This window comes from Dreissena polymorpha, chromosome 9 (assembly GCF_020536995.1).
Source record: "Dreissena polymorpha isolate Duluth1 chromosome 9, UMN_Dpol_1.0, whole genome shotgun sequence".
In the NCBI taxonomy this organism is placed as follows: domain Eukaryota; kingdom Metazoa; phylum Mollusca; class Bivalvia; order Myida; family Dreissenidae; genus Dreissena; species Dreissena polymorpha.
Genome location: NC_068363.1, coordinates 37,059,376 through 37,084,515, shown reverse-complemented (window position 1 = coordinate 37,084,515; position 25,140 = coordinate 37,059,376). Strand labels below are relative to the sequence as shown.

Below are 25,140 nucleotides of genomic sequence, written 5' to 3'. Positions count from 1 at the left end.
AAATTTTCAATTTTTTGACCCCCCACGGGGCAGGGTCAAATTTAACCCCAGGGGCATAATATGAACAAACTTGGTAGAGGACTATAAGATGTCACTACATAGCAAATTTGGTATCCCTAGGCCCAATGGTTATGGACAAGAAGAATTTTAAAGTTTGCACAAAATAGGCCTTATATAAGCAAATTTGCATTTTTTTACCCCCCGGGGCAGGGTCAAATTTGACCCCAGGGGCATAATTTGAACAAACTTGGTAGAGGACTATAAGATGTCACTACATACTAAATTTGGTAGCCCTAGGCCCAATGGTTATGGACAAGAAGATTTTTAAAGTTTGCACAAAATAGGCCTTATATAAGCAAATTTTCAATTTTTTGACCCCCTGGGGCAGGGTCAAATTTGACCACAGGGGCATAATTTGAACAAATTTGAAAGAGGTTCGACACATGAACATTCCTGAGAAATTTCATCAGAATTGGACCAGTAGTTTAGGAGAAGAAGATGTTTAAAGAAAAAGTTAATGCACGCACGCACACACGCACACACGACGGACACAGGACCATGACATAAGCCCCGCTGGCCTTTGGCCAGTGGAGCTAAAAATGAAATCAACATGTGTATAGGAAGACGAAGAGACTAGTTTTGGGGAAGTTTTGGGTCAGTGTTTGGCCAAACCTTTATCAGCTATATATTAGGGTTAGCTCTCACAGTGTCTACCTTTATTTAAAGGTAAATTCCAGTGATTCAATGTTAGGTAATGTTGCAACTAGATCAAAGCCTATTAAGGAAGATTAAATAAACTCGTTACACAAAAGAAACATATCATATAAGCTTCATAAAATGTTGTGTGTGTTTGTATCATAAGCAACAGCCCATTAACTTTCCATACTTTTTTGTATAAATGAGAGAACAGGCAATAGGAAATACTCAATATTGAAAGAAGGAATAACTGAACATATTGCTGAGAAGCACACAGTAATGGCATAGTTTAAAACAACAAGCCAACTTTATTTATTACTACATTTAGACGGTTGTTATCATAAATTGTACAGTATATCTCTAGCTAACATATTGCATATGGTTTCAATTAAAGCAGTTGGTTATTCATTCTTAGAGGGCCATGACAACCCAAAAGTGCTCACCTAAGTTCAAAATGTATTGACCAGGAGACCTAATTTTTAATACACATGATTTAGGCTAGTTTTATAAAGATTCAGTATTATAAATGTGGCGTCTATAGTAGTAACATTTTTTTTAAATGATTTGATCAGATAAATTATTGAACACAAGTACAAGAGATTGGAGCTCAGTCAAGAAATTTTCAAGATAAACAATATAGATTGTGCAATAATTGTGGTTTCGAGCGGGGAAACAAGGTTTTCCTCAGATCTGACCTGATATCCTAGTTTTTGGTAGACCCTTACCCAGATTCAAACTTTGGCAATATCATGTCAACATTAACATTCTGACCAAGTTTCAGGAAGATTAGGTCAAAAATAAGGCCCCTAGATAACAAGGTATTTCTAAGATTTAGTTTTAAGCTATTTGTTTTAGCTCGATTGCATTGAAAGCCTCAGACTTATAGAAGCGGGGGAGTCCGTTTCCTGGGCCTATAACCAGTACTTGGTGTGTTTGGGGAAGATCTAGAGAACACTCCCCGAGTGGGGATCGAACCCGTGACCTCCCGATTGCTAGACAGACACCTTATCCATTACCCCACGGCCAACAGAGATTTGACATATTGATATATTTTAAGGACACAGTCAAGGAACCCAGATTAAAGCTCAGCCTATATATATTTTTACAGTTTACATTCTTAGAAGTTTCATTATGAGCTAAAGGTGCAGGAAGACAGACATAGGCTGATCACAATATCTCACATTTTAAACTTTGCGCACAGGTAAGCTAAAATAAATTTATCACAATTTAAATCTTTAAACTTAAAGATGCATCTAAGACTAAAAAATCTGAAGCATCCTGCTTAATACAAAACTTATATATACATGATATTTTCTTGTGAAAATACAAAACATTGGGAGAAACCACACTTTCAATAGGTTATACAATCATTTTAAAGAATAAATGATGCACTTATTATAATTTATTACGAAACACACTTGCAAGTGTTGTAATTGTTAACTTACTGACATAAATATAACTTAAATGCTAGCAGATCAAAATACAATGACAACAAACAGTAATAAATACATGGATACAATTCAATGAAACATGTTGACGCTGAAATTTTGAAATAAAATTCGGCAGTATTAGTCCATGTATCTATAATTTTAATATTGATTTTACTATTACAAAGCACTGTAAAATCTTACAACAATTACTTGCATGACAAAATTGCTTCAATCACTTTATTTGGACATATACTCCAGTTCTATGTAAACATTTTTGCAGAAATATTATTTTCTAAATAATCGTCTAGTTTATTTTTCACTCAATAAGAGGTATAAACTTTATTGTCTGTCCCACACCATCAACCTCCTTCAGTTCACCTCTTTTCTTCTGGGTAAGCCACAGGGACGTATGCACATTTTGTTTTTTAGTAACAGCTATAGCACTATCTGGTCAACTTTCATTATTACCGGCATGTCAAGCACACAAGAAACAGCTAGGATGGGTTAAAACTGACGGGAAATGTTTTAAATGATATTTTGTCAGTCGGAATCACTATCCAATGCTGCTCTACGTCTATCAAACTGGAAAGGAAAAACTGGTTGATATAAAAATAAAAGAATAAAATATACTTTATTACCTAATGAACTGCAAACATTATTCACTGCAATGACTGTTACTGTTACAGATTTTGCTGATTTTACAGCTTTTTCATCAAGAAACATTCACGTTTGTTCACGAGTTTGTTCTGCTATATTACCCTTTTCATTTATTATGTTCACAATGCAACTTCCTAGTAACACTGACTGCAAATGGCTTGTACATTAAACTTTGTAGTTTAACCCTTTTAGCATTGGAACCGGATTTTAAAGGCCTTTGCAAACAGTTTGGATCCAGAGGAGACGCCACAGAATGTGGCGTCTCATCAGGATCCAAACTGTTTGCTATTCTGATAGTATTCTTTGAAAAAAATCGAAGAAAATGCTAATTTTAGAAATTAAGCAGAAGACATTTTAGCAGACGACAAATTTCCCAGCATGCAAAGGGTTAAAATATTAGCCTTGTTCTGGGAAAACAGGGCTTAATTTATGTGCATAAAGTGTCATCCCAGATTAGCCTGTGAAGTCTGCACAAGCTTATCAGGGATGACTCTTTCTGCCTTTATGGAATTTTCGTTTAAAGAAAGTCTCTTCTAAACCAAAATCCAGTTGAAGTGGATGCACATGCTTTTCTTGGACGAAAAGCTTTAAGCCTTTCCCCCATAAGAAGCCAAGTGAAAATGGCTTTTGCAACCAGCATAAAACATTCAGGTTTTATGCTGTTTGCAGCTCATCAGTAACTTAACGTTTGAAATGAAACATTTTAAACTTGAATCTAGTAAGAAAGGTCTTTAATTTAATATAACTTTCTAAGGGACTACAAATGTGTGAACATATGTATCTAAGTGGGAAAGAGTTAAGCACATGAATTAAGCCCAATTTTCTCAGAATGAGGCAACAAACTTGCCATAATACTGAATAAAACAGGATACATCATTTCTAAGTTTTGTTGATCAACATGCACCATTTTTAATCCTTTACCACTTAGATGTTTTGACGCATTTGTTAGTCCTTAAAGAGTTAAATATAACTTAAGACCTTTCTTACTAGATTCAAGTGTCAAAGGCTTCATTTTCAACCCTTACATACTGATGAGCAGCAAACAGCATAAAGCCTGAACAGACTGCGAGTTACTCGCAGGCTGTTTTGGTTTATATGCTGGTTGCAAAAGCCATTTACAGTTTGCTTCTTATGGGGGGAACGGTTAAATAACTACATGATTAACAAAATAACTGACAATCAACATATATAAAAAATTAATTGACAAGCTTACTCTTTTTATTATAGTTGAATTCAATTTTAAATTTTAAATTCATTATTTTACTTATTAATTTTTTTTTTCAGAAACTTCAATTACTTAAATTCTAAGTTATCATCCACCTAATATTGATCAGACTCAAATATATTGGACAAGAACAAGTGTTTCAAGATATCTCTGACCTTTCTACCAGTAAAATATTATCATAAATTAAAAGCAACTGTATGTTTTACCTTTACAGTTGTGGTTTTCTGTGTTCTCTCACTGACACGCTCTAGCAAACCTTTTAACTGTGTCTCATTCAGCTGCAATATACAACAACAGGTTGCAAGAGTCACTTTCTGAGAAAACTGGGCTTAATGCATGTGCGTAAAGTGTTGTCCCAGATTAGTCTGTTCAGTCCACACAGGCTAATCAGGGACTACATTACGCTTTCATGACATTTTTTGTTTTAATGAAGTCTCTTCTTGGCAAAAATCCAATTTAGGCGGATTTACGCACATTTATGCACATGCATTATGCCCAGTTTTCTCAGAACGCGACTATATTATACTTCTTAATGTTAAATTCATTACTTTACCAAAAACTTTGTATCACCTAGACAAGAGTTTCATATACAATAGACTTTTGTCTCCTTATATCACTGGACATTTACCTAAATACTGACAGAACGAAACAATCATCAACTGTCAAAATGTCTATTTATCAAACATGCATCAACTGTATTTCAACTGTATTTCAAGACATTTTGTTATTTTATCTTATTAGTTAAAAAGTAACCATTTAAACAAGAGATTGCCAAGCAATATAGTCCCCTACCGGTGTGAAACTCCACCATTGTGAGTAAAAAGAAAAAAAAAAAAAAAGGTTGTTGCCATAGCAACCAGAATTTTTGACGTAGGCAAAAAAATGAAATGACGTGCATAATCTCCATATTGCCATCTATCCATGTTTCAAGTTTCATGAAAAAATATTAAGAACTTTTAAAGTTATCGCAGGATCCAGAAAAGTGTGACGGACTGACTGACTGACAGACAGACTGAGTGCAAACCATAAGTCCCCTCTGGTTTCACCGGTAGGGGACAATAAACAGTATCACAATTGTTGAGAATTACAACCATATACTAGAATGTGACCCTGATGCCCCAAAAACAAATGTAAGGACACAGACAAAATCCGCTATAAACTAAATCAACACATACTTAAACAGAAGTTAAAAACACAAAATATCTTTTAAACAATCATCTACACAAAAAGGTCACATTACTGTAAACAATTGGGCATATCAACACATACTTAAACAGAAGTTGAAAACACAAAATTTTGAGACAATAAATTCTTCAGTGGATAAACATATAAATACGCCCATAATTCTTCCATAACTCTTTGCAGCTAGAATCCCTTTATTTATGTGCATCAACACATTAAGGTCTTTTTACTGTAATTTTTTTATCAATATCCATACGGTAGTAAGAGAGAACTTGAAAACGCAAGCTTCAGGTGACTATATAATCCACAGTGGAAAGACAGACAAAGAGATATCATTCAGTCAGAAATTGTGGGTGCCCTTTCTTCATGACCATGATGTACATATTTAGGTCATTCAACTGTGAAAGTTAGAGCCAGATCCACCCAGTAGTTAAAAACTACAGAATTCGGATAGTGCCATCTATAATCAAGCCCTTCTTTCATCAACGGCGACACACGACCTAGAGGTGATACACGATATTTTACGCGACACACGATGGGACACACGATATTTTGCGCGATACATGAAGCGGTGTGCGAGAATGTACAACAAAATATCGCCTTAGTGAAGGTAGCCCAAAAGGCAATATATTGTGCTTAATATCGCGTGTTGCTTCGTGTATCGCGAAAAGTGTTGTGTGTCACTTTGAGTATCGCATAAAATATTGTGTCTCCCATTCAAAGAGCGACACACAAAACATGAAGCAACACACGATATTTTGTGCGACACACGACGCCATACACAATATTTTATTATTCAAATACATCCCATATTATCTGAATCTCGTGTATGGCTGTCTAATTTCAGACCGCCACAAACGAAGCGATTCTCAATAAATTGCGCAATACACGAAGCGACGCACAATATTTGTACTGTTCAAATATCGCTGTAATAATAATCCCTGTGGACTCTCGCATTTTTAAACGGTGTTACAGTAATTTCATGCTTGATGACCTTAAAATATCCCCTTTTTGTCTCCCCTGAATTTTTTAAAACGCAATAGTCTACAGGCGATATTATTACAGCAATATTTTTACAGTACAAATATGGCATGTCGTTTGTGTATTGCGCAAATATCAAGTATTGCTTTGTGTGTGGTGTGTCACGATACACGAAGAGACACATGATCATTTGCCAATACACGAAGCGACACAAGATATTTACCAAAATAAATCGCCTTATGGGCTACCTACACAAGGGCGATATTTTGTGGAACATTCTTGGGCGTTGCTTCGTATATAGCGCAAAATATCGCGTGTTGATTTGTGTGTAGGGCAAAATATTGTGTATCGATTCATGTGTCGTGTGTCGCCCTTGATGAAAGAAGGGCTAGATTAAAGATGGCACTATCTGGGTTTCATAGAAAAACAGGTTCAAAACACAAGCTTCAAGATGTACCAATGTACAGACAGATGTACATGCGCAATGCTTCAAGCCTCCAACTCAATGAGGGCATAAAAAAACACACTATAAACAGTGCTTTTTTTCACCATTTTGGGAATGTTTTGGGTCCCTTAAGGTTACAGTATACTAAATAATTGTTTTATGTAGGGCTGTTCTCTCTAAAAAAATATCATAGTTGACTCGAAAGCATGTTTTACACTTTAAACTATTCTTCGGCTTTTATCTTTCCGAGATAATGGTAGGGCATAAATAGATGTTCACGACCGAATCCCTGAAATATGATAAACTTGGAGACTAAAGTAAAGCATGCACTGAAAAAGGTTACATTCCACTAAGAAACGGACAGAAAAAAAGTTGCAAAAACAGTCGATATTGATTAGTGTCAAGTTGTTTCTTGGATTGAAGATGACCAGTCCTATCTTTTTTATTGCATAAATCAATTCCGCTTAGAATGGCCTTTAAGAAAAGGTATGGTTATGGGGGTCTCTATGTGCAAAATGTTGCATTTATTTTCGCTCAAAGTTGTTGCTTTACATAGAATTATATAGGGAAACTATTAAGTATATTATGACCTTAAAGGGGCCTTTTCACAGATTTTGGCATTTTTTAACTTATTCATTAAATGCTTTATATCGATAAATGTAAACATTGGATCGTAAAAGCTCCAGTAAAAAATCAAGAATAAAATTGAAAAAAGGAAAAGAACATTGCCCGGACCAGGTTTCAAACCAGTGACCCTTGGAGTCCTGCCAGAGTCCTGAAGTAAAAACGCTTTAGCCTACTGAGCTATTCCGCCGATTACACATACTTGATATATTTTGTACCTAATATAAGCAATCTTCGTAGTTTCACAAAATTAAACGACAAAAACAGAACTCTCCAAATTATTCAATCGTTTCGCGTTGCAACGCTTTATAATTTTTAGGTTTTAAAATCGTCAAAAGATGCATATAATGGCTATATTAGACCATGGTAAATGTTCAGTACATTTTGTATTACTGTTTCCTCACAAATATCATAACTAAAACGAAAATTTGCGAATCTGAAACAACTTTTTTTAATTTTGTCAATTTACCAAAGCGTGAAAAGATCCCTTTTATAATAAGTGGGGAAAAACTGTGGTGTTTTGAATAACATTTTGAAATAAGTGTGTGTGTTTTTGTTGTAACAAATGCTTCAAAAGTGAGAATAAAAGTGTGTTCAATATAATATTTACTGATGTTTAACCTACAGGGCTGGATAAGAACTAAATGTTGAAACCTTCAATTTGGAATTTTAGAGTCCCGTTTGGGCATCAAATTTGAACAAAAAGAAACACTGATAAACAAAACCAAAACAAAGAAGTGTTGAATTAACACTAAATTGCGAAGCTACCATAACCACAGCATTTCAAACTATTTAAAAGATATAAAGAGAATTTTAGAACTTTCTCAATATAAAAGTTGAAAAGAAGTAAAATATTGTTTCTGTGAAAAAAAGAGTACATGTAGCATATCCCTGCATGTCATTTCACAAAGCTATTATGGGAAATCATAACTAATGCACTTTGCTAAAATTTCATTAAAATTTATCTCCAAGAAATACGATGGTACCTGCATACAAAATAGCACAATAAAATTAACCATTTCAGTAATATAAACTTACTTAAAACATTTAAATGTAAACCTCAACACAACATATCTAGAGATTTAAAGGGGCCTTTTCACAGATTTTGGCATTTTTTTAACTTATTCATTAAATGCTTTATATTGATAAATGTAAACATTGGATCATAAAAGCTCCAGTAAAAAATCAAGAAAAAAATTAAAACAAGAGTTCCGCGGTCGGAGATGACCGCATTGAAGCCGGATTTTTTATTTAAATGACAGGAAAGTACCTTTCGTGTTTTTGTCAATGCAATACTTAAATTACTGAAATATTGTTCAAAGGTCAAAATGAAATGTAAGTACTTTTCAAGGCATGAGCAAACCTTGTGTTATGTTTTGAATGCACGCATATACATGAACAACAATAACATTTAAGGTCACAAATATGAACTTGAATTGACAATTAGGAAAGTTTGATCTCAATTTTTTTATTAGCAAATTAGTAACATATTGTTTGAAGTTTCCATCAATTTCATTATCAAATGTAAGAAAATAAACTTAGATGAAATAATACTATTTATTGTTTTGCTTTTGAATGACCTTGAAATGTCCAGTGGTTACTTACTAGTTCTGGCCAACCTTCATGTCAAGTTTCAAGACTCTAGGTCCAAGCATACCAAAGTTATAACAACTTTAACATTTTTATATTGAAGGTCACAGTGACCTTCACCTTCAAATGAATGACCTTGAAATGACCAGTGGTCATCTGTTAATCCTGGCCAACCTTCATGTCAAGTTTGAAGACTCTAGGTCCAAGCATACCAAAGTTATACCATGAAATAAGAACTTTAACATTTTTACATTCAAGGTCACAGTGACCTTGGCCTTCAAATGAATGACCTTGAAATGACCAGTGGTTACTAACTAGTTATGGCCAACCTTCATGTCAAGTTTCAAGACTCTAGGTCCAAGCATACCAAAGTTATAACAACTTTAACATTTTTTATATTGAAGGTCACAGTGACCTTGACCTTCAAATGAATGACCTTGAAATGACCAGTGGTCATCTGTTAATCCTGGCCAACCTTCATGTCAAGTTTGAAGACTCTAGGTCCAAGCATACCAAAGTTATACCATGAAATAAGAACTTTAACATTTTCGAGCACGCCGCCACCCCGCCCGCCCGCCCGCCCGCCCCCCCGCCCGCCCGACAACATCAATCTATAAGCCGAGATTTTTTCGAAAAAAATCCGGCTAAAAAGGAAAAGAACATTGCCCGGAGCAGGTTTTCGAACCAGTGACCCCTGGAGTCCTGCCAGAGTCCTGAAGTAAAAACGCTTTAGCCTACTGAGCTATTCCCCCGAGTACACATTCTTGACGTATTTTATACCTTATATAAGCAATCTTCGTAGTTTCATAAAATTTAACGACAAAAACAGAACTCTCCAAATTATTCAATCGTTTCGCGTTGCAACGCTTTATAATTTTTAGGTTTTAAAATCGTCAAAAGATGCATACAATGGCTATATTAGAGCATGGTTAATGTTCAGTATTACTGTTTCCTCACAAATATCATAACTAAAAAGAAAACTTACGAATCTGAAACAACTTTTTTCAATTTTGTCAATTTACCAAAGTGTGAAAAGATCCCTTTAAGGCATTTTATCAATTTTAGGAATGTCTACAGTTTACCCAACAAAGATTTGCAAATACTTGCACAAACATGAAACTACGGGTATATCAAAGCACTGTCTGACATACCTTTCCCTGTATCTGTCCAGACTGTGCCATTTGGATCAGCATGCTCTCCACCATCTTGGCCTTATCTGGCTTTGCCACAGCAATAGTGTTTACTGCAAGAAATAAGGAGGTGTTTCATTAGTCAAAGGGTATTATTCACACACATCCAGATTGCTATCAGTCTTTCTGTTTTTGTAATTGGGATTGATTAATTCTCAGGGTATGCTTCGCTGCATTACGGTAACACTGCTGTATAAATCAAAACTGCTTCTCTGCAATATGGTAACACTGCTGTATAAATCAAAACTGCTTCTCTGCAATATAGTAACACTGCTGTATAAATCAAAACTGCTTCTCTGCATTACGGTAACACTGCAATATAAATCAAAACTGCTTCTCTGCATTACGGTAACACTGCTGTATAAATTAATACTAGCACTATACATTCATTTAAAATATTGCTGTCAAATATAATTTTAATGGATGATCTTGGGCAGAATAATTAAGGCATTATTTTTTCCAAACTAATACACACTTATTTATAACTATTTTATATTGTAGCTAGAAATAAAGTCTATAACAATTCAAATATGTGGCCTGGTTACTTAAGTAGATGGCCAACCAAGAACCATTCTCTAATACAGATCACTAGGGTTAGCAACTGTGATAAAGAAAGGCTTACATTACATGGATTCACTAAAGGCACGGGGAAAAAAAACTTAACAGCACAAACACAAAAGGACAAAGATTGCCCAAGATTGCTCACCTGTTTCAAACCTAAGGGTATGATTGAAAGAATTTTAACCCTTTATCACTTTGATATGTATTTTGATGCATTTGTAGTACCTTAGAAAGTTTTATTAAATTGAAGACCTTTCTTACTAGATTCAAGTTTTAAAGACTTCATTTCCAACCCTTAGATACTAATGACTAGCAAAGAGCAGAAAACCTGAACAGACTGCAAGTTAATCACACGCTGTTCTGGTTTTATGCTGTTTGCCCATAGCCATTTTCACTTTGCTTCTGAGAGGGAAAGGGTTAAGGACCACAATCAAATGTCACCTTCCAATTACATGTATCATAGCTGTTTGCTTTACGGTTTCATAGATGTGTTTAATAAGTCATTAAGTTATATAATTTTTTGTAAAACATTTTACCCCTACATCCAAATAAAGGACTAACTTTGACCTCAGGAGAACCATTTTAAAAACCTATAGGTACACGTTGATGACAATTACATGATGTTAACGTTTTGGTCCAGCAGTTTAAGAGAAAAAAATTTTTTTTTGTTATTTCACCATGTACATAATAAGGAAAACAAGTAACCCTTAGGGTGGGGTCAAATTTGACCCCAGAGTTATGATTTAAACAAACTTGACCCCAAGATTTGACCCCAGGCAATGATTTGTACACAATTTATTGAGAATTACTATATGAAGTTACACAGCAAGTATTAAACCATGTACCATATTTCAGAGGAAAGTTTTCATGTTAAAATGTTTTTAGCTCTAGGGACCTACATATGCAGCGAACCAGAAAGATTTCAACAACTTGATTAACATTCATTTTATGAAGATTGGTGAAAATCTGCCCAGAAGTTTTGTAGGAGATATTGTTTTAATAAAAAGCTGTTGAACAACTAACAACCAACAATGTGTACAAAAGCTCATCATAAGCAATTTGTATACAGGTGAGCTTTACAACACATTAACAAAATTAAGATAAACTAATCTATTATACTATTGTGTCATTATACTGTATGCTTAATTGACAAGATGGATATATAAGTTTGTAATTCAGAACGTTATTTTTGAATTGTCAATGTGAATATTGGATATCAAAAATCTGAAGTTCTGATTACATCGGGTGCGTGCAGACTGGTCAAGGACTTGACTGAGGATTCCATGCTTCATTTCCTCCATTTGCTTCTGTCTCTGCTCCTGCTCCTGGTTTGATCCACCACCTGGTCCCTAAAATTCAAGCCAGACAATCTCATCCTATTACTATGGCTCAATTGGTAATTGTTGGTTTGGGTTCTGCTTAAATGTACCCAGGGCTTGTAAAATACCACATGTTAGAGCATAACTTACTTTTATAAACATGTATTGTTTCACTTCGAGCTGTTGGACGAAACCATGTCCTAAAATTTTGTCACAAACAAGGGCTGTCACCATAAGATGACTTATGCCCTATAAACGCTTGGTAGAAGTTATGAGCTTTTTTCGATATGGAAAGGCCTCTTCCATTTACACATGCATGCCAAATATGAAATTGCTATCTGAAGGGACATAGAAGTTATGAGCATTTTTCGAAATCTAAACGCAAAGTGTGACGGACAGTTTGATCACTATATGCCCTCCTTCGGGGGCATAAAAATGTCTTAGAATATCAAAACAAATCAGAAAGCCACATAAACTAGAGAGCGGACACCATGCTAAATTCTTGAAATGCACTAAGTGACCCCGTTACCTAGTTTTTGACCTGGCATGACCCATATTCGAACTTGACCTAGATATTGTCTTGATACAACTTCTGATCAAGTTTGGTAAAGATCAGATGAAAACTTCTTCAATTAGAGAGCAGACACCATGCTAAATCCTTGAAATGCACTAAGTGACCCCCGTGACCTAGTTTTTGACCCGGCATGACCCATATTCGAACTTGACCTAGATATTGTCTAGATACAACTTCTGACCAAGTTTAGTAAAGATCCGATGAAAACTATTTGAATTAGAGAGCGGACACGAAAAGTGTGACAGACTGACAAACAAACTGACGGACAGTGCCAAAACTATATAACCCCTTTTCTTCAAAAGGGGGCATAAAAATAATTGTTTGGCTCAAAATGGTGTTGTCCCTAACATTAAGAGTGTACAAAAACTTAAAGTAAATATCGTAAAAACTCTATTTTTACCAAAGAAGTAAGTAACTGATTTGATAATAAATATTTTGCACAATAGTTAACCAGTTTCAACAACTGTGTGCACAAATAGAACTTATAATCTACCTTTTAGGAATGAATATTTTTTCCCCAAAAAACCTATGGTCACCAAAACATATGTAGTGCCACAAATAAGCTGTGTATCTGTGCATTACACCCAATTCAAATGTTTAGAAATGCAAAAAATATAACATATGCTTATTCTAGGTTGGCGCTAAGGAAAAAAAAATAGTAGCCAAATTTCAGCACTACGATGACGACCCACATTATAACCTTATTTGCTCAATGAACGACATAATCATATCATGAATCTATAGGTATCAACAATGACTGTATTAAATTATCAATTAAGTCACATTTAAATAAATTATTTGTTACCTGAAATCAAATAATTTCATGTTTTTTTTTTATTTTTCATTTATATTTATTTTCATGCACTGGCATAAACGGTATACAATGAAAGAACTTTCAGATATGCCCCGGTCTTTGATTGGGTGGGTCTTGCGTAACTCCTATTCGCCCCCCCCTTCTCCCAATAATTTTTGCTGTAGTCTGGTGCTTCTTGATTATTGAAAAATACATTTACTGCAATGTATTCTTGAATTGACATATTTTTCCATAGTTGCAATATATAATTTATTCAAACGCACCGGTAAATTTGTAAGTCTTAAATACTGCATGAACTGAGCGGCTAGGCTATATTTAGTCACACATCGTCTGTTTTTAAAAAGCATGCTTTGCATGCGTAGAACTTGGCATTGCAGACGACAGCAATAATTTCGCGCTCTTTCTTATAACACGGGTTTTACATGGCATACCGGTATTAATGCATAGTGAATAGTTATTATCACGTGGCTGTAGAAAAACGGTGTAAATCAGTTCTACAAAAAGACATGATAAAATATACATGCACTGGATTTATTTTGTTACCGCATCAAATTATTAACGGTTTTTGTTTTTCACAACTTACTCGCCGTAAGTAATTTAACACTGCTCACCAATTGCAATTAACTTCTCATAATTAATGATTGTTTACAGTACGGTAAATAGCTGTGATGATGATGCCCGAAACCGCCTTTAATGTACTGCTTTATTTACCGGTTTTATATCACCTATTAATGCTACAACTGTGATTCATTGTTAATAAACCTGCGATAAACGCTTGCTCTGCGACAGACGTCAATCAAAAATAATAATCGCTATATAACTCCGCCTCCATAAACATTCTCGTAACCGATTGGTCGTTAAATATCACAGTTTGGTGACTGGAAAGTTACCCGTGATGTATCTGTCAGCATACATAACTGTGTTATGTGGCTTGAATATACGATACGGGCATCCGGTTATCTCTTATCAGTGGACTGTCTATTACCACCTGGAGCTTTTATTGCGATTGCATGTGCAAATTGGTACCAAGTTCTCTTTAAAAGTAGGCAATATTATATACTTATGGAGAAATATCAAGGTTTTTTGCAATCGCCATTTTCATTCACATTTTAAACTTTAATCGCCAGCTGAAAGATTCAATCGCCTTTGGCGATTTTGGCGATCGGAAACGCTAACATAGCTTATTGAACCCTCATCCATTTAAACTATGATGCAAATCCATTAAATGTGATGCGTAAAATACAAGGGCCTCGGTTGAAAACGATTGGCTTAGTTTTCAGTATTTTTTCTGAAGAAATTATTAAAGAACCGCGGTGACACATACATTCAGTAGAAAGTTTAAAAGTAAGCGCCTGAATGATGGAGGCAAACAATCAAAGTTATTCAAACATTCTTTGGACTGAATTCCTGAGTTCATAAAAGGTCTGACTACATTATAAACACCAACGTTTTCAATCTGACATAATCTGGCGCTTATTATGGGTGTATTTGTAAAGATGGGTGTACTCTTGGTTTCTCAAATTAAGGTTGAAACATGTCTGCAATTGTTTTGACTTCAAATCAGATAATCATGAAACTTTTCTCAAAAAATAGAATAGTAAGCAATAGATTGAACATGTACTGTAGATGTGTTTGACAATAACAAGGATTTAAGATGTCTGTTAACATCAGTTTGTTAACTTAGTTTCATTTTATCATTTACATTTTAATCAATACAGTTAAAAGTTTCATCAAATCAATAAAAATGTGCAGTTTCAACAGCAATAAAAACTTATTTCACCCTATTAAAGATATGGAATCACCCTATTTTTCTAGTTCAATGGGTGGAAAAAAGTAGAACTTTTTATGAGAGTGAAATAATTTAAAATGTTTTTCAAAATTATCCATTAACATTGCGGTGAAATCATAATTAAAATGTGTCAGTGTTGTGCTTAAATAAGTGGATTATCATTTTTGATAGTTTTAAGGAATATATTTTTTGTGTGCTAGGCATATTTTGACTTTTTTTGTGGAGCCTCGTGAGATCACAAAATGCCCCCGCGGAAATCAAACCTCAACATTTGTGATGAGTGTAAGAAAGACGTGGGATCTGAGGATAAAGCTTTAGTGTGTTGTGTCTGTGAAAAATGGTTTCATATTAACTGCCAGCGTGTCACATTAGAGGATTACAAATTTCTGGTCAAGTCTGACGATAGCATACAGTGGTACTGCAAGGGTTGTAGAGGTGCTTCACTTAAGTTGTTTAAAATGCTCACCTTAGTCTCTAAAAGACAAGACCAACTTGAGGATGAGGTAAAGAAGTTGAACAATGGTATGAAGGAGTTTAATAACAAAATGGACACCCAGTCATCAGAGTTTCATGATCTTATGAAGGATGTTTCGGAGATAAAAAATGGCATGCTAGCTATGATTAGTGAGGTTAGTGAAATGATAATGGACAAGCAGGAAGAGGAATCAAGGGTAAGCAATATGATTTTCTTTAATGTGGAAGAGGTTAAGGGAGGTAACTCAAAGGAGAGTGATGCCATTTTGATTGGTGAAGTGTTGGATAGTTTGAACATTGAGTTGGAACGTTCACAATTGGCTAACATAACCAGATTGGGCCGAGTTACAGAAAATGGCTCCAGAATACGTCCAATAAGGGTGAGAATTGAAAACAGAGGAAAGAGAGGTGAGATCCTTAGGAATGCTTTAAAACTAAACGGGTTGGGTAAACTATCGAATGTTGGTATCGGGAGAGACCTTACTCAGAAACAGAGGGAACACAACGCAAATTTAAGGAAACTTTTGGAGGAAAAAGAAAAGAGTACCCGGGACAAATGTGGGTTATCCGTCGGGATAAAATTGTGGAGCAGACGAGAGTTGTTCCTCCGGATGCAGTACCTGATGCGGGGAACCATCAAAAATGATTAAATAGTCAAGTTCCTGTAAATAAGTTAAATGTTATTGTTAACAGTTCCAAATGTTACCCTGTTAAAAGTTTAAAGTCTGTTCAGTCAGATATATTGAATCCACAAACAAACAATTTCATGAACTTTCATCATGGATTGAAGGTTTGTTTTTCTAATGTTGACACTTTGAGTAATAAACTCGCAGAATTTGAGGCGTATCTTGCAACTGAAAATCCGGATATTGTTGGACTATGTGAAGTATTTCCGAAGGTCAGTTATGACAAATATAATATTAATAACTTGTCATTTTTAAATTATAATATTTTCATGCCTAATCATAATGGTAAGCGTGGTGTCATATTGTTATAGAGAAAAAACCTTAAGGCTACAAAGATTGACTTGTTTGAAGACATAAATTTTGATGAAAATGTGTGGTGTGAAATAATCCTGAAAGACGATGATAAGATACTTATTGGAGTGATTTATCGTAACCCATCATCTACCGAGGCCAATAATGAGAGACTTTTAAAGCTTATAACCCAGTCCTGTGCACTTAACTACAGTCATTACATGTTATTGGGTGATTTCAATTACAAGGATATAGATTGGGAAAACTGCAACAGTAATTACGCAATCAATGCCTCTGGAACGAGATTCTTGGATTGCTCTTTGGATAATTATTTACATCAACATATCAAGACTTTCACTAGAAATCGAGAGGGTCAAACTCCAAGTTGTTTGGATCTTGTTTTCACAAACGAAGAGACCATGATTGACCAGGATTCTTTAAGCATTCAACCACCCATTGGTTTAAGTGACCATTCTGTTTTGAACTTTCAATTAGCCCTTTACTACACAGGAGAGGAAGTTTCGGAAAGTTATCAGTTCTATAAAGGGGATTATGACGCTATCAACAGAGAATTAGCTCAAATAGACTGGGACATTATGAAAGATAAGGATATTGATGAAATGTGGTATTTTTTTAAGATCTCGCTTAATGATCTTGTCAATAAATATGTACCTAAGAGAAAACGGAATGATAAACACAAGAGAAACCCCCTTTGGTTCAACAAAAAATGCAAGAAAGCATTTTTAAAGAAAAATAAAGCGTGGAAGCGGTACAAATATTCGAGAAACAGGGAGAACTATGCTGTCTATGCCTTAACCAGAAATGAGTGTTCATCCACTGTTAAGGACGCTAAAAGAGACTATGAAAGGAAAATCGCCAAGGAAATAAAATTAAACAACAAATCGTTCTGGAAGTATGTGAATTCTAAGAGGAAAACGAGAGACAGCATAAGTATCATAAAAAAGCAGACGGTTCAGAAGCAAAGTCAAATTTTGAGAAAGCAGAAGTCATGAATTCTTTTTTTAGTAGTGTGTTTGTAAGAAGTGAAGCATTTAATGAGAAAGTGCCAAATGACATACCGTTTTCTATGAGTGATTTTGAGATATCCATTAGTGATGTTCAAAAAGTGTTGAAAACCTTAAAACCTGATAAATCACCTGGTCCAGATGGTCTTCATCCAAAGGTTTTATTTGAAACACAAGGACACATTTTAAAACCTCTGCATATGATATTTAGGGAATCACTCATAAAAGGAAAATTACCAGATGATTGGAAGAAGGCTACTGTAGCACCAATATTTAAATCTGGTAATAAGAAAGAACCATCGAATTATAGACCTGTGAGTTTGACATCTGTTGTGTGTAAACTTTGTGAAAAAATCATCCGGGATAAATTAATGTCATACTTGTTAAATATGAACCTACTTTCGGACAATCAGTATGGTTTTCGTCCTAAACGTTCATGTAATATTCAATTACTGGAAATTCTCGACAGATGGGCTGAAAGTGTTGATGAAGGATCCCCTATAGATGTTATTTATCTAGATTTCAGCAAAGCCTTTGACAGCGTGGCACATGATAGACTTTTATTTAAACTAAATTGTCTGGGTGTGCATGGTGTTACCCTAAATTGGATTGAGAATTTTCTAACAGCACGATCTCAATGTGTAAGGATAGGCCCAGCAACTCCATTTGGTCTAAAGTCATAAGCGGAGTTCCACAAGGAAGCGTTCTGGGTCCTGTCCTTTTTCTTTGCTTTATAAATGACCTGCCAGATGTTGTCAATGGAATAGTCAAAATTTTTGCGGATGATACCAAGATTTACTCAAATGTTAATACCACTACTCAATGTGATGAATTGCAGCAAGATCTGGACAACCTGTGTGACTGGAGTTCGAAATGGAAGCTTTCTTTCAATGCCAAAAAATGCAAAGTCATGCATATAGGATCTACTAATGAAAGGCATAGGTATTCAATGCTCTATAAAGATGGAAATTTCATACACCTGGACTCAGCACAATCTGAGAAGGACCTTGGAGTGACTTTCAATGAAAATTTACATTTTGGAGAGCACATATCAAACATTACTTCTAAGGCACAGAGAGTACTAGGACTTATTCACAGATCTTTCGAATACATGGAAACGGAAATGTTGCTTCCTCTCTATAAATCAATTAGTTAGGCCTATTCTTGAATATGGATCAAATGTTTGGTCGCCATATCTTAAAAAGGACATTAAAAAGATTGAGGATGTTCAGAGGAGAGCTACACGACTGGTTCCTGCATGTTCTACCCTCCCATATGAAGAAAGATTAAAATTCCTTGGTCTACCAACTCTGGAGTACCGAAGAGATAGGAGTGATATGATTACTCTGTATAAGTCTATTTACGGATTGGACGACCTAAAATGGAGCAATATATTTAACTTGGCTCAAGGGGATTTGAGAGGTCATCACCTAAAATTCATCAAAAAAAAGTGTCATCATAATGTAAAGCTAAATTCATTTGGAGCTAGGACAGTGAACATGTGGAATGCCCTTTCAGAAGAAACTGTCTCTGCAACATCCCTGAATGTGTTCAAATCGAATTTGAACAAAGAGAACTGGAATAAGAAAAAATTTAAATCAACTGTGTAGCGCACTATGTCGCGTATAACATTTTAAAGAAGAGGGGCCACTATAGACGTTGTCTAATATTACGGCCCGAAGATCAAGGTAAATCAAGGTAAATCAAGGAAAACCATATTTCCCCAAAAATTATCTGGGGCACAGTATATTAGATTGAAGATCATTTAATATCGATTTATGTTCTTTCCTTTTAAGAAATATAAGAGTATTAGTTCTTGAGTTTACTCTATTGTATAATTATACAATTAATTTCAATATAAAAATGATTAGATATGTCATGGTTGCTTGTATCCGAAATATATTCATATCCGAAATATATATGCACAAATAATATTATGATAACAAAATAACTTCATCATCCATGTCTGCGTTTCAGTATTCAGTTCTTTTTAAATTTTAAAGTTTCATAGTTGATGCGGTTAATAAACAATTGATACCCCCATTTGCCCCTGTAATTCGGCCATTCGTTTAGCTCGAATAGCTTCTAGATCGTCGTCAGCCATGATGTTAGAGAATGCAGATTACAATACACTAACCTAATAATGCATAAAAATGATTAAGGTCAAATTGAAAAGAAGATTATTAAAGGGGCCTTTTCACATATTTTGGCATGTATTTAAATTTGTCATTAAATGCTTTATATTGATAAATGTTAACATTGGGTCTAAAAAGTTCCAGTGAAAAAAAAACAACAACAAAAATACAATTTAAGAAAGAAAAAAATAACCCTCGAACCACTGACCTCTGGGGCCTTGGATTGAATAGTCTACCGATTAGACAACTCGACCATCCGTACTCATACAATGAAAGATGTATTTTATACTTTTTATGAGAAATCCTTGTAGGATCACAAAATATAACGACAACAACAGAACACTCCAAATAATTCAATCGTTTCACGTTGCAACGCTTTATAATTTTCAGGTTTGTAAATCGTCAAAAGATGCATATAATGGTTATTTTAGAGCATGTTAAATGTTCAGTATTACTGTTATCTCACAAATATCATAACTTTAATGTAAATTAAATAACCCTAACTCAAACAAAAACTTGACATCGATATATATCTAAAATTTAAAGGTATAAAGTCAAACATAATATGATCTTAGCGTACATGTATGCTGTTTTACAATCAAATAAACATGTGAAAAAAAACTTTTAGGTTGGCATCATGTCTTATCATCACAAACATATTTAATCTACAGTGATTTTCCTATAAAGTGACTTATATCCCAAAAGCGCTATCAGTGAGAATACATTTTATAGTTATTAACATTTCAATGGCTGAGTCTTTACTATAGCATCCAATCCTTGGACTGTATGAAACACGGACCAAAATATCCGATTCAGAGAAAAATAGGGCAATAAAGCTGTAAAAATACAATATGGACTAGGTTCTTGCTCTTCCTGCACATGACATTAATTTTTATGTTAATTTTAGTTTCGTGGATATAAATATTCCTAAAATAACATTAAATCGTTTTTTACAGTAGAACGACATTAAATGACTTTACCAAACAATTTATGTTTGAACCAGATAATATAACAGATGAACGCAGGGCGGACAATTCCTTTTACATATACTCTCATTCACTGGCTGTAACTGTATGTGTTCTAATTTGATATGTGAAAACAAATCCATCACCTTTTTACAGTCGCTCGAATGCAAGTCACAGCTTTAATTTGTGAGTAGAAAAAATAAAAGTTGTGACGATGAGCTGCTGTTGTTTATCGGCAAATTCTTTTAATATCTTATAAAAGAACATTATGCTCAGAACCATGCAAACGTTTAAATGGGTTTGTTGTACCATAAATCACAACATTGTATTCGCAATAAGACAGTTGATAACTTTGAAAATTCAAAGATTTATTAAAACTTAATTAAGACCTCTAAAGAGGAACATGAAGATGCAGTCCGTGATTAATAACACTTATACTGCCTTGCTATATAAACTAACAATGAGAGAAAATTGCTCGAGCGTCTGCCACTACATCACGCAAGCTTTTGTATTAAGAGGTTTGTTTATACACTTTTTTGCTAAATTATTGTTAAAAAGTCGGTCCAACGTTTCATTAATTTCCTTGTTTATTTTGATGATTATGAATAAACATATTTTCGAATTAGATTTAGTATGAAGTGCTATTTTGCCTATAAGATTGCTTATTTAAATATAATGCATACATATTTAATATATGGTAATTTGATTTAAAATAACAAATGTTTCAAACTGTGAACAAGTCTTGCTGTTTTGTACTGTTTGGGCAATCGGTCACTTGCCTTAAATAAAGGACCAACTAATTGTTTATAATAAGAATTCAATACTGCTCCAGCAGCTGGAGTTTCACTTCTTTATATTTAATTGCACAACAGTTTGATGTGTGCTGCGTGGATGCAGTAGCGTGTATTCCCGTACACATCCTCGATGTTGCTATATTTTCAGCCTTCAGAGGCTGGTAGAGGTATTGTTATTTTTATTATTTTTAGAAACCTTGTTTAAGACCTTTCTTATACATAGATTCTCATACATTCTCTGTATTTATAAAGTAAACTTGTATGTTCATCAATTGAGAGTTCTGCAGGTTATACTGAATTTTTACAGACCATTATCTGACAAGCTGTCTTTTACTCTTTTATGTATGTATACTTGGCAATGTTTATTAATGTAACTACACGATTTGTGGTTTCGCCAAATTATAAAACTATGAACAAATTGTTAACAAAAAAATCTAAAGTTGTTCTCTCCCCATTGAGAATTCCGATTGCACGTAGTATTCATTTGCAGTTTAATTATAGACAATTACTTTTTTCTAAACCTAAAGTCAAAATAAGTTTACTTCGAACATCTTACATTGGAGATACATTGCGGCAGAGTTCTTGTTCGCAGCGTAATCAAGCTCCGTGTAATCGGTATGCTACTATAAATAAGTGCAACTCCAGGAAGTGTTTATGTTGCAAGTGTTAAAATATGTCCTCTTTTATTCTTTCATCTGTTAATAACCGCAATTTTTCAGTTAACATTAAATCCGATGTCTCATGAAATTCTATGCATGTAGTGTATGTAGTTACTTGAAATGTACCCTGTTGTGGTGCGCAATACGTTGGGCAGACTGGTAGATCACTTAAAACACGTTTTAGGGAACATGTTCATTTAATTAAAAATAACAATAAATTGTACAACTTTACATACCAGCACTTTAATAAAACGGGTCATAGCGTAACAAATATTTCTATTCAACCTGTGGAGCAACTTATTTTTGATAATAGTACTTCAAATCGGTACCAATTAAAAGCAAGGTGCATGTCGGAATTTGAATGGATTAAACGTTTGCAAACAGCTTACCCACTTGGATTAAATAATAGTATTTTAAATGTTGGAACTTTTTCTAAAAATAAATCAATTAATTCATTTTTTTTCTGTTTAGTAAACGTCTAAGAAATAAACGTTCACATGGCATAAGGACAAATGGTAACATAAGGCGTAAATTTAAACGTCTGCTTTCTTTAAATGACTGCTACACATTATTACAAAATGAGGGTAAACATAAATTACTAAGTGCACTTTGCTCTCTTTCTGTTTCTTCGTTGGCGCATATTGATAAGGAATCTAAACTTATTTTACTTCAATCTGACCCACTATATGAATGTGCTTGTATTATTGAATCTTTCACTGACTACTATATCTATCAGGTTTATTTTTTTATTCATCATCGTTAATGTATGTTTTATTAATCATGGTAAATAAATATAATAAATAGCATTACCAATTGTGAAGAAAAACAAATTTCTTTTACGTGACATCGTAAAATTAACAGTTTGCAGATTTATCATATATGTCAATATGCGCAAATTAAATTTAAAAGAGACATAACGGTTTTCACACATGTATTTTGGACACCTTATTACTCAAGTGTTTCTACTATGGGACCGATTGCGCTGAGAATTGCAAATATTGTCAAAGCAACATCGATGGCAATTAGCGAGCTGGGACCCACAAGTGCGCCGCTTTATCGCTCTTATCGACAATTATCGGCAACACTCATGCTTCAGTGCACATTAACCTCAAGTCTTGCTGTCAACACAGATTAGCAGATTATGCTTCGTTATTACTCTGGTTGTTTTAATAAAAGTATAATTATTATGACGGTCAGTCTTCCCCGAAAATTTGAAATCCACGAAATTACGTGTCAACGAATGAGTTGTTTTTCATTAAACCACGAAATTTCATACCGGCGAATTTCTATACGTTTACAGTATCTTAAACCTTTTATTGAAAGTGCACATAACAAAACTAGAAATCGTATAAAAATTGAGTTTTGTAACAAAGGTCTTGATTTAATTGACCTTCCAAAAATATTCAATGATAAAAATGTGCACCGGTTGATACCCCCTTATTTCCGCAATACTGAATCACCACTTATTTGCTACACATATAGTAAACCTGTTAGAAGTAGCGTTTTTAATTATAATATTATTTCCACAGATATTAATGTAATAAGAAATTGTCCTACATGATGTGACTGTTCTAGTTCTAAATGTATAGTATATATGGTCCAGTTGGACATGTTATTACTGGGGACCTTAATTTCATTCAAAATAAAAACCTTAGAAATTTACTACGCAGAGGCCCTAAGTATAGACTGCCTATTCTTGTTGATTTTGATGACTGCATTAAGAAAATCGTGACATCCTTACAGGATTATTGCACTAAATGGTGCAGGAAGGAAAAATGCTGAAATTACTGCACTCAATGAATGGAAAACAAAAATATTTAATATGGCCATGAATAAAATATATTTTATGATACCAATCCTTAAATTTGGCCTTACCACATTCACCTAAATTTAATAAACTAAATCTCTGCAAATTGCTTGAAGACTTAAAATCTAAATTCGTCATAGTTCCTGCAGATAAGGCTGCTAATAATGTTATAATAATATGACGAGTGTTTTATGTTCAAACTATTACACAAGAACTTTCACAAACTACATCATATTGTTATTACAATAAGCAACCTAATGAAATTATTGCCGACCATATTGCCGAATGCAAAAAATTAAATGTAATAGTCAATATTACTGACACGAAATTGCCATCACTTTACTGGATACCTAAATTACATAAAACTCCATATAAAAGTCGTTTTATCGCTAATTCAGTGTCTTGTACCACCAAGAAATTATCAGTGTATCTTACATCTGCATTGGGTGCTATAAGATATCATATAGCTAAATATTGTAATAAAGTTTATGAAAATAGTAATATTAACCTATTTTGGTCAATAAAAACTCCTTAGAAGTACTTGATAAAATTGAAAAGAAAAAAATATAAGGTGTCACAAGTAAGTACTTATGATTTTTTTTACACTATATACAACGCTTTCTCACGCTTTAATAAAATCCAAACTTGTTTCTTTGCTTGAAAAAACTTTTGCTAGAGAGAAGTGTTCATATCTAGCTTGAAACACTAAAACAGCTTTTGTTTACTAATCAGATATTATATAATTACATCATTTGGACTTGTCTTGACTTTTGTGCAGTACTTACTTTTCTTCTGGATAACTTGTTCGTTGAATTTAATGGTAAAATATTTCAACAAATTATCGGCGTCCCTATGGGTACTAATTGTGCGCCACTTATAGCTGATCTTTTTTTATATTGTTATGAAAGCGATTTTATGTTAGAATTATCTAAAACAAACAACTAGATTTAATTCAATGTTTTAACCTTACTAGCAGGTACATTGATGACATACTTAATTTAGATAACCCATTCTTTTAACAATATATTAACACAATCTACCCGAATGAACTAGTCTTAAATAAATCGTGTAAATCCAATACAGACGCTGCGTATTTAGACTTACATCTTACTATTAATAATAATATGATCAAAACTAGTTTATACGACAAACGGGACGACTTCAACTTTGAAATTGTGAATTTTGCGTTCCTAGATGGCAACATCCCTAAAGGTCCATCCAATGGTA

The 25,140-nt window shown here is 34.1% G+C and overlaps 1 protein-coding gene across 1 annotated transcript; it reads right to left on the bottom strand.

The window, feature by feature from the left end:
- Positions 1–2,352: 2,352 nt before the first annotated feature.
- LOC127844737 (programmed cell death protein 5-like) lies at positions 2,353–19,682 on the bottom strand. The gene is made up of 5 exons (XM_052375189.1): positions 19,592–19,682; positions 11,822–11,930; positions 9,982–10,073; positions 4,215–4,286; positions 2,353–2,708 (listed from the first exon to the last, which is right to left on the bottom strand). Exons 1-5 carry the CDS (start codon positions 19,655–19,657, stop codon positions 2,667–2,669), a joined length of 381 nt encoding a protein of 126 aa, XP_052231149.1. The 5' UTR covers positions 19,658–19,682; the 3' UTR covers positions 2,353–2,666.
- Positions 19,683–25,140: the final 5,458 nt, after the last annotated feature.